The sequence below is a fragment of the Loxodonta africana genome, chromosome 2 (genome assembly GCF_030014295.1).
Source record: "Loxodonta africana isolate mLoxAfr1 chromosome 2, mLoxAfr1.hap2, whole genome shotgun sequence".
Taxonomy (NCBI): Eukaryota; Metazoa; Chordata; class Mammalia; order Proboscidea; family Elephantidae; genus Loxodonta; species Loxodonta africana.
In genome coordinates, this window is record NC_087343.1 from 215,838,202 (window position 1) to 215,858,010 (window position 19,809).

The 19,809-nt window shown below is 40.9% G+C and overlaps 1 protein-coding gene across 5 annotated transcripts in view; it reads right to left on the bottom strand.

Annotated features, from left to right (window-relative positions):
• The window catches only part of HLCS (holocarboxylase synthetase), a 345,950-nt gene that overhangs the window by 185,501 nt on the left and 140,640 nt on the right, over positions 1-19,809 (bottom strand). For all 5 annotated transcript variants that reach the window (XM_064279451.1, XM_064279450.1, XM_064279449.1 and 2 more), the window contains exon 6: positions 18,651-18,922. In XM_064279451.1, coding sequence (XP_064135521.1) covers positions 18,651-18,922 — 272 coding nt within the window. The remainder of the gene's footprint in view (positions 1-18,650; positions 18,923-19,809) is intronic.

The following is a 19,809-nucleotide window of genomic DNA, read 5'->3' on the forward strand; positions in this document are numbered from 1 at the left end:
AAAACAGTATGTGCATAAATTTTTGCATGAGAAATTAACTTGAGCTGTAAACTTTCACCTAAAGCACAAAAAAGTGTATTAAAAATGGGTCAAAGAAAGGGCCACATAAACTACAGACTCCACCAGCCTGAGGCCAGAAGAACTAGACGGTGCCTAGCTACCACCGATGACTGCCCCGACAGGGAACACAACGGAGAGTCCCTGATGGAGCAGGAGAAGAGTGGGATGCAGATCTCAAATTTCTGTGAAAAGATCACACTTAATGGTTTGACTGACACTAGAGGGACCCTGGAGGTCATGGTCCCTGGACTCTTTCTTAGCCCAAGACTGGGAACATTCTCAAAGCCAACTCTCCAGACAGGGCTAATGCTGGACTATAAGATAATGATACTGGTGAGGAGTGCGCTTCTTGGCTCCAGTAGACACATGAAACGGTGTGGGTAGCACCTGTCTGGACGTGAGATGAGACGGCAGAGGGGGACAGGAGCTGGTCGAATGGACACAGGGAATACAGGGTGGAGAGGAGGAGTGTGCTATCTCACTGGGGGAGAGCAGCTAGGAGTACGTAGCAAGGTGTGTATAACTTTTTGTATGAGAGAAGGACTTGATTTGTAAACTTTCACTTAAAGCACAATAAATAAATAAATATCTTAAAAAATGGGTAAAAAAAAACTGAGCCACTGATCTAGCACAACTGTTTCATTTTACAGATGAGGAAACAGCCCCAGAGAAGGTCGTGATTCTCCCAGGATCACAAAACAGGCGTGTCAAAATGATACAAGATGAAGTTACTATCTATGTCTCCGGGGCTTTTACACTGCCATTCCACTGTACACTTTCATTTTCTGGTAAATTCTGTACCTTTATATCATGCAGTTTTAAAATGTGAAAACTACATTAGCATCTAGCTGACTCCTGGAACCAAAGGACAGGGAAAGAGGTGGGTACAGACCACAGCTTAACTTCTCCCTCTGCTCTTCCCTCCTCCACCCTTCCCACCCCCCAAGAAAGTATTTCTCCGCCAGGCAGTGACATCATCATTTTCCTCCTGGCTAATTTGAATACTCTTGTGCGAGAGCCAAATAAAAATTGAAAATGATGAATGACTTCTTGTGCAATGTAGAAAAAATGTGGTGTCTGGGATCTCACGGTGACAGAATAGCCCTCATGCGGAAAGAGAGCATGCTTCTCTCCAAAACACAAAGCAGAAACAAAGGGATTTCGGGGCCCAGAGTGTGTTTGGCTAAATGGTAGGTGTGTAAAGGATTTTAAAGGGGCAGATGAGAGCAAATCAACTCTCACCTCCAAACCAGGTAACTGGCTGTATTTGAAAGTGGAAATAAAATAGTTTTTCTCAGTAAGTCACAAAGCAAAGTCAGGGGAGAGGGATGCTTAATAGCTAGAAGGAAAAGTGTCTGTTTGATTACCTAACATATTTACAGATTTTCACTAAAACACGTTTTTGAACCAGAGCTCAGCCTCAATCTCTACACCATATTATAAAAGTGAGGGGTCCTACCTGAATTACCATGAACTCTCAATTCTAAGAATAGCTAAAAATCTTCCATTTGGAAACTAATGCTAATTCATAAACAAAGTTTTAAAACGCTGCTTTCCTACTGCATATTTCTTAATGCACTGGAACCTTGGGACACGTTCTCAGTATTCCTGTTTGCATTCTCCAGGTGGGTGGCTACTGGTAGTCTCCATTTGGGAAGCACTGACCTTGGTGGTGGGCAAAGGAGAGATTAAACCAGCATTTAGTGACCAGCCACTCCATGTCAGGTACAGTGCGCCAAGGGCTTTACATGGTGCTACCCCCTTGGCCCTCACGACAACCCTAAAAGTGGGCATTACTACCAAAAAAAAAACCAAACCCACTGACGTAGATTCCAACTCATGGAGACCTCATGTGTTACACAGTAGGATTGCTTCATAGGATTTTCTTGGCTGTAGTCTTAACAGAAGCAGATCGCCAGGCTCTTCCTCTGCGATGCTGCTGGGTGGGTTTGAACTCCCAACCTTTAGGTTAGTAGCCAAGCACAAACTGTTTGCACCACTCAGGGACCTTGCGAATTACTACAGTTTGCCCCTTTTAAGGTGACAAGTCATGGAGCTTGCCCCAGGCCAGTAAGCCCGTGAAACTCCAAGGCTTGGACAACTCTCAAGATTCCGCGCTAAAATGACAACATGAGGAGAAATAGCCAGAATGGTGACATAGTAACCGCTGTCATTGAATGCTGCATGTAGAAATTGCTGAATAGGGGTATGATCTGCTGTGTATATTTTCACCAAAAATAAAATAAATACTAAAAAATATACATTCCACATTGTCTTGCCTGGTACAAGCCAGGTTTCCAATACGCTCACTCTGCGCACGCAGAGGTCGCTAATGAATAACTCCTTTGGACTCTACAGACTAAAGTGAAAACATTCCCAACTATCATGGAGTCCAGCTCACTTCTAAAATATAATCAATACTCTTGGCTTCTTCTCTAAGATAAATCTGGTCTAGAGAAAAGTTTGGAGAATTTCCTGTCAGCATCTTTATTTATTGGCTTTCCTGCTCCAAACCTTGCTATATTACTTTTTGTGGTCTTTTGTTGCTTGTTTTATATATAACAGAGGCATTTGACAAAACTAATACCAATGTACACATCACAAAGGTCAAAAAGAAAAAAAGAATCACACACAAAGTTAAACAATAATGAGCATTTGATAGATGTTTGCTATGTGCTGAGAACCTTGCAGACGTCACTGCTTTACATCCTCATCACCGTCCTGGGGTAAAGTGGGGGCTCCTTTAGGGCTGTATTTCCTACGGTGAAAGGTCCCTGGTGGCACAAACAGTTTGAGCTTGAATACTAACCATAAGGTTGGTGGTTTGAACCCATCCAGTGGCACCATAGAAGAAAGCCCTCGCAATCTGCTACTGCAGAGATCACAGCCAAGAAAACCCTATGGAGCATAGTTCTACTCTATAACATGTGGGGTCACCATGAGTCATAATCCACATCATCTACTTTTCTTTCTAAAAGTCTCATACACCCTCAAAAAATTAAGACTGCCGCCATTGAGAATACTCAAATGACCATGTTGTGTTGGAGGGGCTCCCGAGGAGGGACTGTGGCCATGTTTCCAGCACAGCAGAGTCACTGGGACGGCTGGGCAGCTTGGCCCATCGCGCTCCACGGAGGAGGCCATGCTTACCTGCACATGTAGCTCTGGCCTCACCATCATATTTACTTTCACTCTTCTCTACAGTAAATCTTGGCACTTGCTGCTCAACAGTGAGAGAAAGACAGAGAAAGCCCGATTCTAACGAAAATGCCAACTATGTGGAATACTGTAACCATTGTAATATGACAAACATCACACTAGGTTTCCCTATTTAAAAAACCAGCCATAAAATACAATTTTTTTTTTTTAATCTCAGAATGCTAAAAGTTAATGTGAACACATCTCTGAAAAATACTAGACAATAATTCAACTCCGGGATCTTGGCATATGAACGGTTAACTTATTCAGGTGTTGAACTAGAATAAAAAAATAAAAAAACATTTGATGGAGAGCTTGCCACAATCACCCTTGAGTCATGAATGCTGGAGTTAAAGGCTGGAGTTATATTTTAAGCTTTAATTTAGAAGTAAACATTAAAATGAAGGTTTAACAAAATTCTCCAAGATTTTCACTTTTAAAGTACCAAATTGAGTCCATAAAAAAGCTTACGCTAATTATTCCCAAGCAATCAACTTCTTAAAAACCCTTTATTTCACAATTACACTAATACCCCATTAATTTGGGACACTTATTGGGGTATTTATTCTTTGCTCATTACCTATGTGTGCATTAAGAGAACACCAATGACAACACAATACAGGCATTAATATGTAAAACATCAACAAAAGCCATCTGGAAAGCTAATGAATAATCAAGGGATTTCAAATTAAACTACAGAATTTTCCCTTAGAATCTTTAGGACAACACTGTCAAGTCCAATCTATTCACTTCGCCTCTAGAATCAATTTTTCAAACTTTATGACAGGTCTAATCGCTTCCACCTGTGTCTCTAGCTTGACTCTTGACTGGCATGCTACCAGCTTGGGTGGAAATGCAGACAAAGACCCCTATTAGGCTCCGGCTGTTTCTCTACTGTGAGGTCACTCAGCCATTAAATTAGTTCCAGCCCAATTTCAGTCCTCTCAGGCCTCGACTTCAGGGGAGGAGGGCGCCAAGCAGAGTGAGTCAGGGCAGCATAATAAGGAAGAAAAGGGAAAAGAGATGTTTGGGACTGACAAGCTGAGATAGGCCCCAAGTTCTGAAATAAAAATGCAAAATACTAAAACTGGACCGCTCTTTAGAAGCGAGGTTGGTGAAACTTCGTCTTGCTCCCTTTGGACACGTCATCAGGAAAGACCAATTTCTAGAAAAGGACATCATGTTTGGTAGGGGATCAGCAAAAAAGAGGTAAACCCTCCATGAGAGGGACTGACACAGTGGCTGCAACAATAGACTCAAACACACCACCAATCATGAAGATGGTGCAGGATGGGACGTTTCATTCTGGTATACATAAGGTTGCCAAGAGCCAGAGCCACCTCAATGGCAACTAACAATGACAAAATCTTCCCTAAACAAAGGTGGCTATTTCCCCAAATATCAACCCCCACAAATTAAAAAAGAACTATTTTATGGGATTATGTTTCCTTTTCTTTCACTTTGCTTGTAGAAAGTCAACTGTCTTCCACACATCTCCTCAACTAGCTGGAGGCTGACTGACAAAACTAGTTCAGCTTTCTAAAGCATTGGAGGTTACTTATCAATAGAAAGGCTGGCTGGTTGTGAGACTCTGACTTGGGAGATGTTCTGGATTGAACTGTGTCCCCCAAAAATACGTGTTGTAAATGCTATCCCGTATACCTGTGGTTAGGGAGTCCTGGTGGTACAGTGGTTAAAGCGATCGGCTGCTAACTAAGAAAGGTCAGAATTTGAAATGACCAGTGGCACCATGGGAGAAAGTGTGGCAGTCTGCTTCCATAGAGATTTACAGCCTCGGAAACCCTATGGGGTTTCTATGAGTCAGAATCAACCTGACCGCACTGGGTTTGGTTTTTGGTATTCCTGTAGTTATAATCCATTTGGGAATGTGTTGTCCTTGTTACGTTAATGAGGCAGTATTAGGGTAGGGTGTGTCTTAAGTCAATTTCTTTTGAGATATAAAAAAGTTTAAACAAATGAGGAAGCAAAGATAGGGAAGAGAGATGATAAGCCACACGAATATCGCCCAGGAACAGAAGTTAAGAGACAAGGACCTTCCTCCAGAGCTGACAGAGAGAGAAAGCCTTCCCCTAGAGCTGGCACCCTGAATTTGGACGTCTAACCTACTAAACTGTAAGAAAATAAATTTGTTTGTTAAAGCCACTCACTTGTGGTACTTCTGTTACAGTAGCACTAGATAACTAAGATGGGGGGGAATCACTGTATCAAAGAAGTATAGAGTTGAAGGTGCCTGGGGAGCAAGCACCCAGTGTTCCACTGCTCCTGACTTCACAGCTGAGCAAAGCAAGACCCAGACGGGTGACAGCACTGAGGCTGCTCAGTTAGTGGGTGATAAAGTCTTCAGTCCCAGCATTTTCCCTGCTAGACTGTGAGCTTTATGACACCAGACATAAAGTCTGCCTGACACACTAATGGCACAAGAGAAGATGCGCTGACCAGTGCCACCTCTTTTACGGCCTCAAGCTGTCTACTGCAGGAGCTTCTCTCTGCCTGCCTGACCTCCCAGTGCGCAGACCAAGAATGGTGTACAGAACTTCATGAACTGTAATGGGCACTGGGAGTTGCTTCTTTAAATGCATCTTAAGGCAAGGATAGTACCTTATCCATTGTTGTTTCTCCAGTGCCCAAGCCCATGCATTGATAAAGTTAAACTTAAGCCTAGAAAATCAAGGGACTTAAATAATGGTAAAGAAATAAGGATATTTAATATACAAAGTTCAGAGTCCCTGGATAGCACAAATGGTTAAGTGCTCAACTACTAGCTAAAAGGTTGGCAGTTTGAACCCACCCAGAGGCAACTCAAAAGATAGGCCTAGCAATCTGCTTCCAAAAGGTCACAGCGCTGAACGCCCTGTGCGATGTAGTTCTACTGTGATACACATGGGGTCACCATGCATTGGAATCAACTCAAAGGCAACTAACAATAACAGCAGCAATGTATCAACTTATTTAATAAAGAAAACTAAATTATTCTTTACAAATAATAGACAGCCAACTTTTGGTACATATTTAGGGTGTACTAAAATGCAAAGGAAATTAATAAAAATAAGTTTATGTTTACCTGGATCACCACACACTGTGGCATCACACCTAAATCATTTCAATATCTGACACAGGTTTGGTATAAGTCAACAGAAAAGACCTCATAAATCAAATAAAAGACTATTCCAAAAATACCACTATGACAGTTACCCCATGCAACTGTGCTTCCCCACAGCACAGGTTCACTTATCGCTTATCTCAAGATTAAGAGAACATGCAGTACTCCCAACCACACCATTGAAGGTGCTTTTCTGGCAGTGACATTGATGTTCAGTGGTTCACACATACCCCCTTGTCTGGGTGCCCCACCACCAAGAGCTCACCTGTGCAAATGGCTTCCTGGGTCTGTGGCTGGAGGACACGACCATGGGATATAGTGAAGTTCACTGGTCCAGACACAGTGTTGAACCCATGACCTTGGAACCCTGTCCAACCAGCTGAGCTAACTGGCCCTAATGGAAAACCTACCAGGAAACAGTAGGCGTCTTAAGCAATGCACAAAGCACAGCATCCAGAAAATGCTACTCCAACAATAGGGCAGGAAAGCCATTTTATGGTCAGAAATACATATCTAGAAAGTGACTGAAGCAAGGATAAAATTACCTCTCAAAGCAAAGGTGTCACTTTGAGGACCAAGGTGCCCCTGATTAAAGCCATGGTTTTTTCAATCACCTCATGCATAGGAAAGCCGGAGAATTAAAAAGGAAGACAGAAGAAGATGTGATTCAATCCAACTGTGGTGGTGGTGAAGAATACTGAATATACCATGGACTGTCAGATAATGAACAAATCAGTCTTGGAAGAAATACAAGCAGAATGTTCCTTAGAAGAGAAGATGGCAAGACTCCAGCTCACTTACTTTGGACACATCATCAGGAAAGATCAACTGATAGAAAAGGGCATCATGTTTCATAAAGTAGAGGTTCAGTGAAAACGAGGGAAACCCTCCATGAGATGGACTGACACGATAGCCACAATAATGGATTCAAACATACCAATAATCATGAAAATGGCACAGGACTGGGCAATGTTTCATTCTATTATACATAATGTTGCCATGAGTCAGAGCTGACTCAATGGCAACTAACAACAACTATCCAACTAGTTGGTGTGACACAGCTGGGTCAGAATACGAGGGGAAACATCTGCATTTTTTGTTTATGTTTGGGAGGGGACTGGAGAGAGAAGCCCACAGACCCTTCGAATTGCCTTGATTTTAGTTGTTAGCCAGCAGCTCCCATGTTTCCCTCTACTACTTCCTCTCCCCGGGGTTCCTTCCTCTTCACCGAATCACAAACAAACTTCAAAATCCACAGGGCGGGGGCAGGAGGTAAAGTTGGTGGTGGTTTATGGCTTCAAAGCCAGTTGGCTCTCATACCCAAAAGATCAAACGAAAGCTTTCCATGCCCATCTCAGCACCAAGGTGGCTCGGCTGAGCTACTAGTCAAAGAAGAAAATATGATGTCTTCCAAAATATTAGTCAGACGAGAAACTTCCAAATCCTCCAAGATTTACAAAAAAATGCCTCTAATGATCTTGAGTAAGTGAGACCACACTAGTGTTACAACTCAAATTATTTTCACCTACAACATTAAATCTGCCAGGTGCTGGGGCTATGATAATGTGTGTACTACTTGAAGGGCCTCCAACTCTTTTTTTCACTTCTACTCTAGCCCACTGGGGTCCCTGGGAGGCGTAAAACGTTAACTTGTTGGGCTGCTAAGCAAAAGGCTGAAGGTTCGCATCCACCCAGGCCATCTTGGAAGAAAGGCCTGGTGATCTACTTCCAAAAAACCAACCATTGACAATCCTATGGACAGCACCTTTCACAATAGTAAAAAGATGGAAACAACTTGGCTACCCATCAATGGATGGATGGAAAAACAAACTATGGTATAGTCACACAATGGAATACTATGCAATGATGAAGAACAACAATGAATCTGTGAAACATCTCATAACACGGATGAATCTGGAAGGCATTATGCTGAGTGAAATCTGTCAGTCGCAAAAGGACAAATATTGTATGAGGCCACTATTACAAGAACTCAAGAAAAGATTTAAACACAGAAGAAAACATTCTTTGATGGTTACGAGGGTGGGGAGGGAGGGAGAGGGGAATTCACTAACTAGATAGTAGACAAGAATTATCTCAGGTGAAGGGAAGGACAACACATGACACAGGGGAAGCACAACTGGAATAAATCAAAAGCTAAGAAGTTTCCTGAATACAACCAAACACTTAGAGGGACAAAGTAGCAGGGCCAGGGGTCTAGGAACCATGGTTGCAGGGGACATCTAGGTCAACTAGCATAACAAAGTTTATTAAGAAAATTCTCTGTATCCAACTTTGGTGAGTGGCATCTGGGGTCTTAAAAGCTAGCAAGTGGCCACCTAAGATGCATCAATTGGTTCCAACCCACCTGGAGCAAAGGAGAATGAAGAATACCAAAGACACAAGAAAAATATTAGCCCAAGAGACGGAAAGGGCCACATAAACCAGAGACTCCATCAGCCTGAGACCGGAACTAGATGATGCCAGGCTACCACCAATGACCGCCCTGACCGGGAACGCAACCAGGAACACAACAGGGAATCCCTGACGGAGCAGGAGAAGAGTAGGGTGTTGAACTCAAATTCACGTAAAAAGACCAGACTTAATGGTCTGACTGAGACTAGAGGAACCCCAGAAGACATGGTCCCAGACTCTCTGTTAACCCAGAACTAAAACCATTCCCGAAACCAACCCTTCAGACAAAGAACAAACTGGACTATAAGACATAAAATGATACTCATGGAGAGTGTGTTTCTTAGTTCAATTAGACACATGAGACTAAATGGGCAGCTCCTGTTCAGAGGTGAGATGAGAAGGCAGAAAGGGATAGGAGCTGACTGAATAACCAGGAAATCCGGGGTGGAAAAGCGGAGTGTGCGGTCATACCATAGGGATAGCAACTAGGGTCACATAACAATGTGTGTGCATATGAGAAACTAACTTGACCTGTAAACTTTCACCTAAAGCACAATAAAAAAAAAAAAAAAACCCTATGGAGCACAGTCCTACTCTGATACACACAGGGTAACCCTGAGTTCATATCGAATCAAGGGCAACTGACTTTTTTTTAACTCTAGCCCGTTAGAAAGAGCTACTCCATAGCCACAAAAGTGATGTACTCCAAGAAAAAAGTGAGCATGGAGTAGACCCACTCAACAATTTTAAATATTCTACTTGCTCTGTTTCGTTTGTTGGTCCACTGCTGTGATATGAAGTACCAGACAGTTATTATGAACCTTCAGAAACAGGAAGAATTCAACATACAGTAAATTCTGCTATGTAGCATTCTATTCACTATGCGACACTATCATTTGATTTTGCTCCAGTGATGACCCCGCAGCACTAAACGATAATGTGTGAAATCAGTTAATACACGTGAAGCACTTAAAAGTAGTGTGTGAGGGTGGGGCCAAAATGGCAGAATGGCCAGAGGCTTCCAGCGATCCCTCTTACAACAAAGACCTGAAAAATCAGGTGAAACGATTACATTTATGACAAGTTAGGAGTCCTGAACATCAAAGGCAAAGTTAGAAACTGGACTGAGTGGCGGGGGAGAGAGAGACTGTTCAGAAGCAGAGAGGAGTTGCCGGACCTGAATCGCTGGGATCCCTCAGGCACCACTGCCAGGAGCAGCTGAGGTGGGCTGGTGGTACCGTTCGGCTGCGGTTTTCTCAGGAAGAAGCAGCCAGCTGCACAGCCTACTCACACCTCCAGAACCAGAGAAGAATGGTGTTCTCGGCAAAAGCTAAGTACTTGCGTATATTTTACTGCACCCCCGCCCCCAAGCCAGCTTCAGTAGCTATAGATTTCCCTGGGCCTGAGATATGCCCACTTCAGTGCCCTGAGCCATGCTCCTGGACTTGGAGAAGGAAAAAATTTACAACAGGGGGAAAGGATAATTTGCCAGATCCATTAAACTACAGAGCTCAGGACACAAGGAGCTCCTGTTCAGGCATAAATGGTCCGTGGACACTGAATACCTTTCCCCCCTGCCTGGACCTGTTTGGGCCTATTTCAGGAAAATAGGCCCTTGCTGGCAGACTGCGATTGTTTAAGCTATGTGGTAGAGAGGTGGGTGTTTGACAGTTCAAATGACTTTGCCTAATAAACAGGGTCCTCACCTACCTACATCAGGGGCCTAAGGACTGCTGGCACCACTCAGGTCACCCAGTCACCCATGACAGGGGTCCAAGGATAACTGATACCTCCCAGCCCTTACAACCAAAAGAGGTGGGTATCCATGGTCCGTCTGCAGAACCCATCCACCTGTACACTCTAGGGAACAGGGAAGCGCTTTCCTCAGAGACACTCGGGGGACAATTCTCACCCCCCCCGCCTTGTTCAGAGCATGACCCCCTGCTGCAACTAGGTACCGGTACCTACACCAAACACCCCTGCCCCTCTAAGACTGTAGGACAAAGTCTGTACCACACACGTGACGACAAGCTACCTAGACACTTGAGCTGAATCCACACAAGAAAAGTGAATGGACTCATAAGCTCACATACCTGATAACAGCTCTAGCCATCTAGTGACAGGGTGTCACAGTCCCAAAGGCAAAAATAATCAGGTTAGCTCACTCAAGCAACCCATTTGGGCATATCAAAACAAAACAAACCAAGAAACTATGATACAGTAAGCAAACATAAAATAAACTAATACAGTAACTTACAGATGGCTCAGAAACAACAGTCAATATCAAACCACATAAAAAAACAGACCATGAACGCTTCAACAAGCTCTCAAAACAGAGAATCTAAGGATCTTCCTGATGAAGGTGCATTCCTGGAATTACTGGATGCAGAATTCAAAATATTAATATACAGAACTCTTCAAGACATACGGAAGGAGCTCAGGCAATATGCACAACAAGCCAAGGAACGCACAGATAAAATAGTTGAAGAAATTAAAAAGGTTCTTCAAGAACATAATGAAAAATTTAATAAGTTGCAAGAATCCATAGAGAGACAGCAATCAGAAATTCAGAAGATTAACAATAAAATTACAGAATTAGACAACTCAATAGAGAATCAAAGGAGCAGAACTGAGCAAGTGGAAAGCAGGATTGGTGATCTTGAAGATAAAGCACTTGGCACCAATATATTTGAAGAAAAATCAGATGAAAGAATAAAAAAAAATGAAGAAACCTTAAGAATCATGTGGGACTCTATCAAAAGAAATAACCTACAAGTGACTGGAGTACCAGAACAGGGAGGGATATTTGTTGGCAGAAAACTTCCCTGATACCGTGAAAGATGAGAAGATATTAATCCAAGATGCTCATCAAACTCCACATGAGGTAGATTTTAAAAGTCACCAAGAGATGTTATAGTAAACTTGCCAAAACCAAAGATAAAGAGAAAATTTTAAGAGCAGCTAGGGATAAAAGAAAAGTCACCTACAAAGGACAGTCAATAAGGACAAGCTTGGACTACTCAGCAGAAATCATGCAGACAAGAAGGCAAATGGATGACTTATATAAAGCACTGAAGGAAAAAAAAAGCCAGCCAAGATTCATATATCCAGCAAAACTGTCTCTCAGATATGAAGGGGAAATTAGGATATTTCCGGATAAACACAGTTTAGGGATTTTGTAAAAACCGAACAAAAACTACAAGAAATACTAAAGGGAATTCTTTGGTTAGACGTCAATAATACCAGATATCAACCTAAGACTACAACAGTGGGCAGGGCAATCAGATGTCAATACAGGCAGGGAAGTCACAACAATAAATCAAGATAAAAAACGCTCAACACAGGGAAACAGCGATGTCATAATGTAAAAGAAAGCCACATTAAAATAATAAAGAGGGACTAAGAAATGTAGTCATAGATCTTTCATATGGAGAAGAAGACAAGGCGATATAAAGAAATAAAAGTTAGCTGTAAACGTAGAACAACAGGGGTAAATATTAAGGTAACCACAAAAGAGACTAACTATCCTACTCATCAAAGTAAAATATGAGAAAAAAATAGAGACTCAACAGAAACAAAATCAACAATGAATAAGAGGAAAAAACAACATATAAAGATAAACTATTCATAAAAAATTAAAAGGGAAAAAGAAACTGTCAACAACACACAAAAAAAGACATCGAAATGACAGCACTAAACTCATACCCATCCATAATTTCGCTGAATATTAATGGACTAAATGCACCAATAAAGAGACAGAGAGTGGCAGAATGGATAAAAAAAATACGATCCATCTATATGCTGCCTAACAAGAGACAAACCTTACAGACACAAACTAGAATTCAAAGGATGGAAAAAAATCATCAAGCAAACAACAATCAAAAAAGAGCAGGAATGGCGATATTAATTTCTGACAAAACAGATTTTAAAGTTCAATCCACCACAAAGGACAAGGAAGGACACTATATATTGATTAAAGAGACAATACACCAGAAGAATATAACCATATTAAATATTTACGCACCCAGTGAGAGGGCTGCGAGAAACACAAAACAAACTCTAACAGCATTGAAAAGTAAGATAGACAGCTCCACAATTATAATGGAGACTTCAACACACCACTTTTGATGAAGGACAAGACATCCAGAAAGAAGCTTAATAAAGCTTAATAAAGACACAGAAGATCTAAATGCCACAATTAACCAACTTGACCTCATGGACATATACAGAACACTCCACCCAACAGCAGCCAAGTATACTTTCTTTTCTAGTGCACATGGAAATTCTCTAGAATAGACCACACATTAGGTCATAAAGGAAGCCTTCACAGAATTCAAAACATCGAAATATTACAAAGCATCTTTTCTAACCATAGGCCATAAAAGTAGAAATCAATAACATAAAAAGAAGGGAAAAGAAAACGAACGCTTGGAAACTGAACACTATCCTGCTCAAAAAAGACTGGGTTATAGAAGACATTAAGGATGGCATAAAGAAACTCAAAGAATCCAATGAGAATGAAACCACTTCCTATCAGAACATTTGGGACACAGCAAAAGCAGTGCTGAGAGGTCAATTTATTTCAATAAATGCACACATAAAAAAAGAAAAAAAGGCCAAAATCAAAGAGATATCCCTACAACTTAAACAAATAGATAACAACAAAAGAAACCTTCAGGCACTAGAAGAAAGGAAATAATAAAAATTAGAGTAGAATTAAATGAAATAGAAAACAGAAAAACAATTGAAAGAGTTAACAAGACCAAAAGCTGCTTCTTTGAAAAAATTAACAAAATTGATAAACCACTGGCCAGGCTGACAAAAGAAAAACAGAAGAGGAAACAAATAACCCAAATGAGAAATGAGATGGTGATATTATAACAGACCCAACTGAATTTAAAAGAATCATATCAGATTACCATGAAAAATTACACTCTAACAAATTTGAAAACCTAGAAGAAATGGATGAATTCCTAGAAACACACTACCTACCTAAACTAACACAAACAGAGGTAGAACAACTAAATAGACCCATAACAAAGGAAGAGATTGAAAAGGTAATCAGAAAAGTCCCAACAAAAAAAAAAGCCCTGCCCCAGATGGCTTCACTGCAGAGTTCTACCAAACTTTCAGAGAAGAATTAACACCACTACTACTAAAGGTATTTCAGAGGGTAGAAAAGGATGGAATACTCCCAAATTCTTTTTATGAAGCCAGCAAATCCCTGATACCACAACCAGGTAAAGACACCACAAAAAAAGAAAATTACAGACCTATATCCCTTATTACTCATAATATATATCCCTTATGAACTTAGATGCAAAAATCCTCAACAAAATTGTAGCCAATAGAATTCAACAACACTTCAAAAAAATAATACACCATGACCAAGTGGGATTCATACCAGGTATGCTGGGATGGTTCAACATGAGAAAAAAAATTAATGGAATCCATCATATAAATAAAAGAACCACATTATTTTATCAATCAATGCAGAAAAGGCATTTGACAAAGTTCAACACTCATTCATGATAAAAACTCTCAGCAAAATAGGAATAGAAGGAAAATTCCTCAACATAGTAAAGGGCATTTATACAAAGCCAACAGCCAACATCATCGTAGATGGAGAGGGCCTGAAAGCATTTCCACTGAGATCAGGAACCAGACAAGGATGCCTTTTATCACCACTCTTATTCAACATTGTGCGGGAGGTCCTAGCCAGAGCAATTAGGATAGATAAAGAAATAAAGGGCATCAGGATTGGTAAGGAAGAAGTAAAAGTATCTCTATTTGCAGATGACATGATCTTATACACAGAAAACCCTAAAGAATTCTCAAGAAAACTACTGAAACTAATAGAAGAGTTCAGCAGAGGATCAGGATACAACGTAAACATACAAAAATCAGCTGGATTCTTCTACACCAACAAAAAGAACATTGAAGAGGAAATCACCAAATCAATACCATTTACAGTAGCTCCCAAGAAGATAAAATACTTAGGAATAAATCTTACCAGAGATCTAAAAGACCTGTACACAGAAAACTACAAGACACTAATGCAAGAAACCAAGAGACCTACATAAGTAGAAAAACATACCTTGCTCATGGACAGAAGATTTAACATTGTAAAAATATCTATTCTACCAAAACCAATCTATTGATACGATGCAATTCTGATCCAAATTCCAACAACATTTTTTAATGAGATGGAGAAATAAATCACCAGCTTCATAAGGGTAAGAGGCCTAGGATAAGTAAAGCATTACTGAAAAAGAAGAACAAAGTGGGAGGTCTCACTCTTCCTGATTTTAGAACCTATCATACCGCCACAGTAGTCAAAACAGCCTGGTACTGGTACAACAACAGACACATAGACCAATGGAATAGAATTGAGAATCCAGACATAAATCCATCCACATATGAGTGGCTGATATTTGACAAAGGCCCAAAGTCAGTTAAATGGGGAAAAGATAGTCTTTTTAACAAATATGCTGGCATAACTGTATATCCATTGGCAAAAAAATGAAACAAGACTCATACCTCACACCATGCACAAAAACTAACTCAAAATGGATCAAAGACCTAAATATAAAATCTAAAATGATAAAGATCATGGAAGAAAAAAGTAGGGACAGCACTAGGAGCCCTAATACATGGCATAAACAGCACAAAACATTACTAACAATGCAGAAGAGACTAGATAACCAGGAGCTCCTGAAAATCAAACACCTATGCTCATCCAAAGACTTCACCAAAAGAGTAAAAAGGCTACCACCAGACTGGGAAAAAGCTTTTAGCTATGACATTTCCAATCAGTGCCTGATCTCTAAAATCTATGTGATACTGCAAAAACTCAACTACAAAAAGACAAATAACCCAATTCAAAAATGGGCAAAGGATATGAGTAGGCACTTCTCTAAAGAAGACATTCAGGTAGCTAACAGACATGTGAGGAAATGCTCATGATCATTAGCCATTAGAGAAATGCAAATCAAAACTACAACGAGATTCCACCTCACTCCAACAAGGCTGGAATTAATCCAAAAAATAATAAATGTTGGAGAGGCTGTGGAGAGACTGGAACACCTATACACTGCTGGTGGGAATGTAAAATAGTACAACCACTTTCTAAATCAATCTGGCACTTCCTTAAAAAGCTAGAAATAGAACTATCATACCATCCTGCAAACTCACTCCTTGGAATATATCCTAGAGAAATAAGAGCCTTTACACGAACAGACATATGCACACCCATGTTCACTGCACCACTGTTTACAATAGCAAAAAGATGGAAGCAACCAAGGTACATATCAACAGATGAATGGATAAATAAATTATGGTATATTCACAGAATGGAATACTACACATCGATAAAGAACAATGATGAATCCTTGAAACATTTCATAACATGGGGGAATCTGGAAGGCATTATGCTGAGTGAAATTGACCCTATAGAAAGAGCAGAACTGCTCCATAGAGTTTCCAAAGAGCACCTGGCAGATTCGAACTGCTGACCTCCTGGTTAGCAGCCGTCCCACTTAACCACTACGCCACCAGGGTTTCCATGAGTGAAATTGGTCAGCTGCAAAAGGATAAATATTGTATAAGACCACTACTATAAGAACTCGAGAAATAGTTTAAACAGAGAAGAGAATATTCTTCGATGGTTACAAGACGGGGGAGGGAAGGTGGGAGAGGGGTATTCACTAATTAGATAGTAGATAACTATTTTAGGTGAAGGGAAAGACAATATACAGTACAGGCAAGGTCCACACAACTGGACTAAACCAAAAGCAAAGAAGTTTCCTGAATAAACTGAACACTTTGAAGGCCAGCGTAGCAGGGATGGGGGTTTGGGGACCACGATTTCAGGGGACATCTAAGTCAACTGGCATAATAAAATCTATTAGGAAAACACTCTGCATCCTACTTTGGAGAGTGGCGTCTGGGGTCTTAAACGCTAGCAAGTGGACATCTAAGATGCATCAATTGGTCTCAACCCACCAGGAGCAAAGGAGAATGAAGAACACCAAAGACACAGGGTAATTATGAACCCAAAGACAGAAAGGGCCACATAATCCAGAGACTACATCAGCCTGAGGCCAGAAGAGCTAGATGGTGCCTAGCTACAACCCATGACTGCCCCAACAGGGAACACAATAGAGAACCCCTGAGGGAGCAGGAGAGCAGTGGGATACAGATCCCAAATTCTCATAAAAAGACCAGACTTAATGGTCCAACTGAGACTACAATGATTCCAGAGGTCATGGTCCCCAGGCCTTCTGTTAGCTCAAGACAGGAACAATTCCTAAAGCTAACTTTTCAGACAGAGATTGGACTGGACTACAGGATTGACAATGATACTGGTGACGAATGAACTTCTTGGATCAAGTAGACACATGAGACTATGATGGCATCTGTCCAAAGGGGAAATGAGAGGGTAGAGAGGGTCAGAAGCTGGCCAAATGGACACGAGAAGAGAGGTTGGAGGAAAGGAGTGTGCTGTCTCATTAGGGGGAGAACAATTAGGAGTACACAGCAAGGTGTTTATAAATTTTTGTATGAGAGTCCAACTTGATTTGTAAACTTTCACTAAAGCACAATAAAAACTTTTTTAAAAAGTAATGTCTGGAAGATTAAAGCTTTCAATAAATGTAATTTAAGTCTGGCGGCGCAACTGTTAAGCACTCAACTGATAACCAAAGGTTGGTTTGGTGGTTCAAATCTACCCAGCGGCTCCATGGAAGAAAGACACGATGACCCGTTTCCGTGAAGATTACAATCTAGAAAACCCTATGGGGTAGTTCTACTCTGTCACATTGCACCGCTATGAGTTAAAGTCAACTTGATAACAAACAACAACACACAAACAACAGTATTATTGTTGTTATTGCTGCAATAATCAGGTGTATTTCTACAAAGATACCTCACATTATCTTCTCATTTTATATCAACACATTATCAAATCCCAGAAATTGTTACTAAAGACAGAGGCCAAAATACATCCACGTGTTGACTTATACCTCTGTCCAAACATGCAGTCCCAAGGGTGAAAATTTCATCCCAGAAACCATGGATCCAACTACTTTTGAGGCCTTCATTCCTTAAATTTTGGTCCCATGTTGAGGGGAGATGCTCTTCTTTTTCATTCCCTCCATAAGTCTACCTCTTCAACTATCTGAGCATAATATAAGACTATTCACTGATACTGATTAATTTGGGGGTTAAAAAATTCCTTTCATCTGTTTTGATTTTTCAGCCTTCAATCCAAGTCCATGAAACAGAAGGACTTAAAAAGAAAAGTTTGATAAGAGTAAATTTCAAATATCCAAACAGGATTACAGAGTGCTTAAAAAATGTATTGGGTGGGAACATAAGAAGACAGGCTTTCAGAGTACAAAACTTCCATTCCTTTCCATTTAACACAGCTAAGTGTCATTCAGTTTTGCCATTCTAACCCCCCTGCAAAACATCTTAAACTAAATGTTTAACACGGGTTTCAACAACATGAAAGTAACACAATAACCTGTTTTTGAGCCATAATGCCACCTGTTAAACATTTTTTCTGTAACATTCTTTTTCCAAGGACATTCTGAAAGGCCTGATTCTAGGAAGAGAGTCCCAAAGTACAAAAACCTCCCATTCCTGAAAGGATAATTCTTATTAGATCAAGGGATAGTATTTAACTTCCCTTCCTACATTTTAACTCTTCTAGAACAGGGTTTCTGCTTCCATCTTGCTAGTAGGTTTATTAAAACGTACTGCTCTATAACTCTATCCCCACCCCACACCACTGCTTAGAATAACCAACATAACAGGTTTCTCCTGAGCCAGTGCAGAAGGTCTGATCAGAACTTACCCATCCAGAAGGTTCATCGTGGTGGGTGTCACTTCAGCAAAAAGAATTATTTTTCCAAGTCGTTCTGTCTGCAGATTTTGCCGATAGATCTCTAAGTTAAAATTTTCTGATGAGAAGCCCTCCGACTCAGTAAACACAGGGATACAAGACGGGGTTATTTCTATGTCAGATGTGGAGGATGAAACAAATTTAAGAGAGACCTTGCTGGATTTTATTACTCCTCCGGGATCCACGTGCTTCCCCAGCCACTGCATAAAAGGGTCCCGGGTTCCCTGCATCAAAAAGGAAGAAATGAAAAGGTCACAATTTGGCACTACATTGGATGATGGCACTTCTTCCTTAAAACGCCATTTTGGTAATGTAAGTACTTCCTGATTGACAACAAATACAGGCTGGATTAACAGATTCCAGACATGTAAAACTACTATACAGTACGATGATAAACGTATTAAGTAGGCTTATACTATAAGAATAAATTCTTTAAAAACCAGAATCTAAGGAAATAATTAACAACAACAACAACAAAACCCAAGCGCGTTTTCGTCAAGTCAATTCCAACTCATAGTGACCCTGTAGGACAGAGTAGAACTGCCCCATAGGTTTCCAAGGCTGTAATCTTTACAGAAGCAGACTGCCATGTCTTTCTCCCATGCAGCGGCTGGCGGGTTCAAACTGCTGACCTTTCAGTTAGCAGCTGGGCTCTTAACCACTGTGCCACCAGGGCTCCAAGGAAATAATTACAGTTCATTATTATATGGTCTATCCTACACTGGTGCTTGGCTGCTAATCAAAAGGTCAGCAGTTTGAATCCATCAGTTGCTCCTTGGAAACCCGATGGGGGCAGTTCTACTCTATCCTATAGAGTAGCTATGAGTCGGAATTGACTCAACGGCAACGATTTGGGATTGGTTTAGTTTGGTTTTATCCTCCATTAAGGAGCAGTGGTGGTTCACTAGTACAACTCTCACTTTCCACGTGGGAGACCCAGGCTGGATTCCAGTGCGCCTCATGCACAGTCACTACCAGTCCATCAGTGAAAGTTTGCATGTTGCTATGACGCCGAACAGGTTTCAGCAGAGCTTCCAGACTAAGATGGACTAGCAAGACAGGTCTCATGATCTACTTCCGAAAATAAGCCAATGAAAACCCTATGGATCAC